The sequence below is a fragment of the Sphaeroforma arctica genome (assembly GCF_001186125.1).
Source record: "Sphaeroforma arctica JP610 unplaced genomic scaffold supercont1.394, whole genome shotgun sequence".
Lineage (NCBI taxonomy): Eukaryota > Ichthyosporea > Ichthyophonida > Sphaeroforma > Sphaeroforma arctica.
The window spans coordinates 68,433-70,316 of NW_014040164.1; the positions used below are offsets into that span (position 1 = coordinate 68,433).

At 43.2% G+C, this 1,884-nt stretch overlaps 1 protein-coding gene across 1 annotated transcript in view; it reads right to left on the reverse strand.

Moving 5' to 3' along the window:
- Window positions 1-4: 4 nt before the first annotated feature.
- Window positions 5-1,884, reverse strand: part of SARC_05870 (hypothetical protein) — a gene marked incomplete at both ends in the record, with an annotated part of 3,909 nt that continues 2,029 nt past the window's right edge. The window contains 3 exons of the mRNA XM_014300260.1: window positions 5-214; window positions 563-711; window positions 1,057-1,146. Coding sequence (XP_014155735.1) covers window positions 5-214; window positions 563-711; window positions 1,057-1,146 — 449 coding nt within the window. The remainder of the gene's footprint in view (window positions 215-562; window positions 712-1,056; window positions 1,147-1,884) is intronic.

Genomic DNA, 1,884 nt, shown 5'->3' on the forward strand with positions numbered 1-1,884 from the left:
CTCTTTAGGAATACATAATTATTGGCAAGATACCTATGGCGGTCTTTCCCACTCTTAATGTGAACTTCAGAACTTCTGTTTCCAGAGGCCCGTCGGGAAATTGGCTCCGGAGCATTTGTCTGCCTTTGCACACATATGTGCCATCTTCAGCCTCTGCCTGTCCCTCGACGGAAGTCTGTCCGATTTTGCCTTTGAGGTACACTGATGTATTTGGCTGACGCAAGACAGTATTTTAGGTGAGTATATATGAATGGGAATGGTTGTATATGCTTTGGTTTAGGGTATATAATTCGAAGTGTAGGTACCAACGTTCGATTTCTTAGCGCTACTTGGTCTAGTTGGGTATTGTCCTTTCTACCAGTACGCGTCTCTGGTTTATTATACGTATTAAATCACTATACGTGGGGAGATGCTCACACCCAGTAATTCGATCGCACAAGGTGACACTAGTTGGAAGGCATGGTGCTCTACTAGCGTAGTTTGTACTGTGTGTCTATGTAAACCATCATATAATTGCACTGATTTGAAAACATACGACTCCAGATTCCGATGTTCTGCTTACCGGGATTTTAGTGCTGTCACATAGACGGATGATAAATGGTCCTAAAGTGAAGTTGCCTTCTTCGCGGACATATATGAAGTCGTTCTCCACACAGGGGCCCCTGGGGTGCAGCCAGGGGGCACTGCTCATGGACCTGCACATCAGTAAAGCTGCGTTCACGGGAAACGATGTGTGGGTAGTGGCTATACACTGAATATTATCAGTAAGGCTGGAGTAGCACGATACGAAGTCGCAGCCAATGCATATAGCCTGCCCAATGAAGCGGCCGTATGGGCTGTATACGGTAGTTGGGTGCACTCAGTTCAGACTAAGACAGTTCACACCTGGCCAGTCAAGCTATATAAGGCATGTGCGCTGGTGACACTTAGTTCCCAACAGGCACAACGCCTCAACGTCTCAAGCCGCAGAGTATTGGTAGACAGATTCAGCTTACTGTAGACATATAACAAACCAGTAACGCAGTGAAAACATTGTTGCAGTAGACGCGAACTCACCTTCTGACGAGTTAACAAACGGAAGATCAAAGTTCTCTCCGATAACGCTGCTCCGGATCGTCTTGTATGCACCCAGCCAAGGACCCCCCGCTACGCAACCAAAAACCAAAGAGTCCAGGATAACACACAGGCAAGTGACGAGTACAACCAATGTCAGACGAAGGGTGTTAGTGTGGTTTTGGGTCATGACGACAAACATTACGCAACCGAACACCAAAGAGTCCAAGATAACACACAGGCAAGTGACGAGTACAACCATGTCAGATGAAGGGTGTTAGTGTGGTTTTGGGTCATGACGACAAACATTACGCAACCGAACACCAAAGAGTCCAAGATAACACACAGGCAAGTGACGAGTACAACCAATGTCAGATGAAGGGTGTTAGTGTGGTTTTGGGTCATGACGACAAGAGTTGATGGTCAGTGTACCAGTGGCCGTTGTTTGGGTGCGGTGTTCTAAGGAATGTTGCGAGCGTTAGTGATGTGCAGATATTATATGCTGTATACCAACTCGAGAGTGGAGTTTAAGATCTCCGGAGGCTGTAGAGAAATAAATAGGCCGTCTACGATCTCACTGTACAAGCTGTACACACCGTATCAATAAGCGGAACACTATAAATAGACTCAAGCGAGGATGCCCGTCACAACACACAACACACACATCACATACAGATACATATACAAACATACATACATACATACATACATAATTACATATATATATATATATATATATATATATATATATATATATATATATATATATATATATATATATATATATATATATATATATATATATATATATATATATATATATATATATAT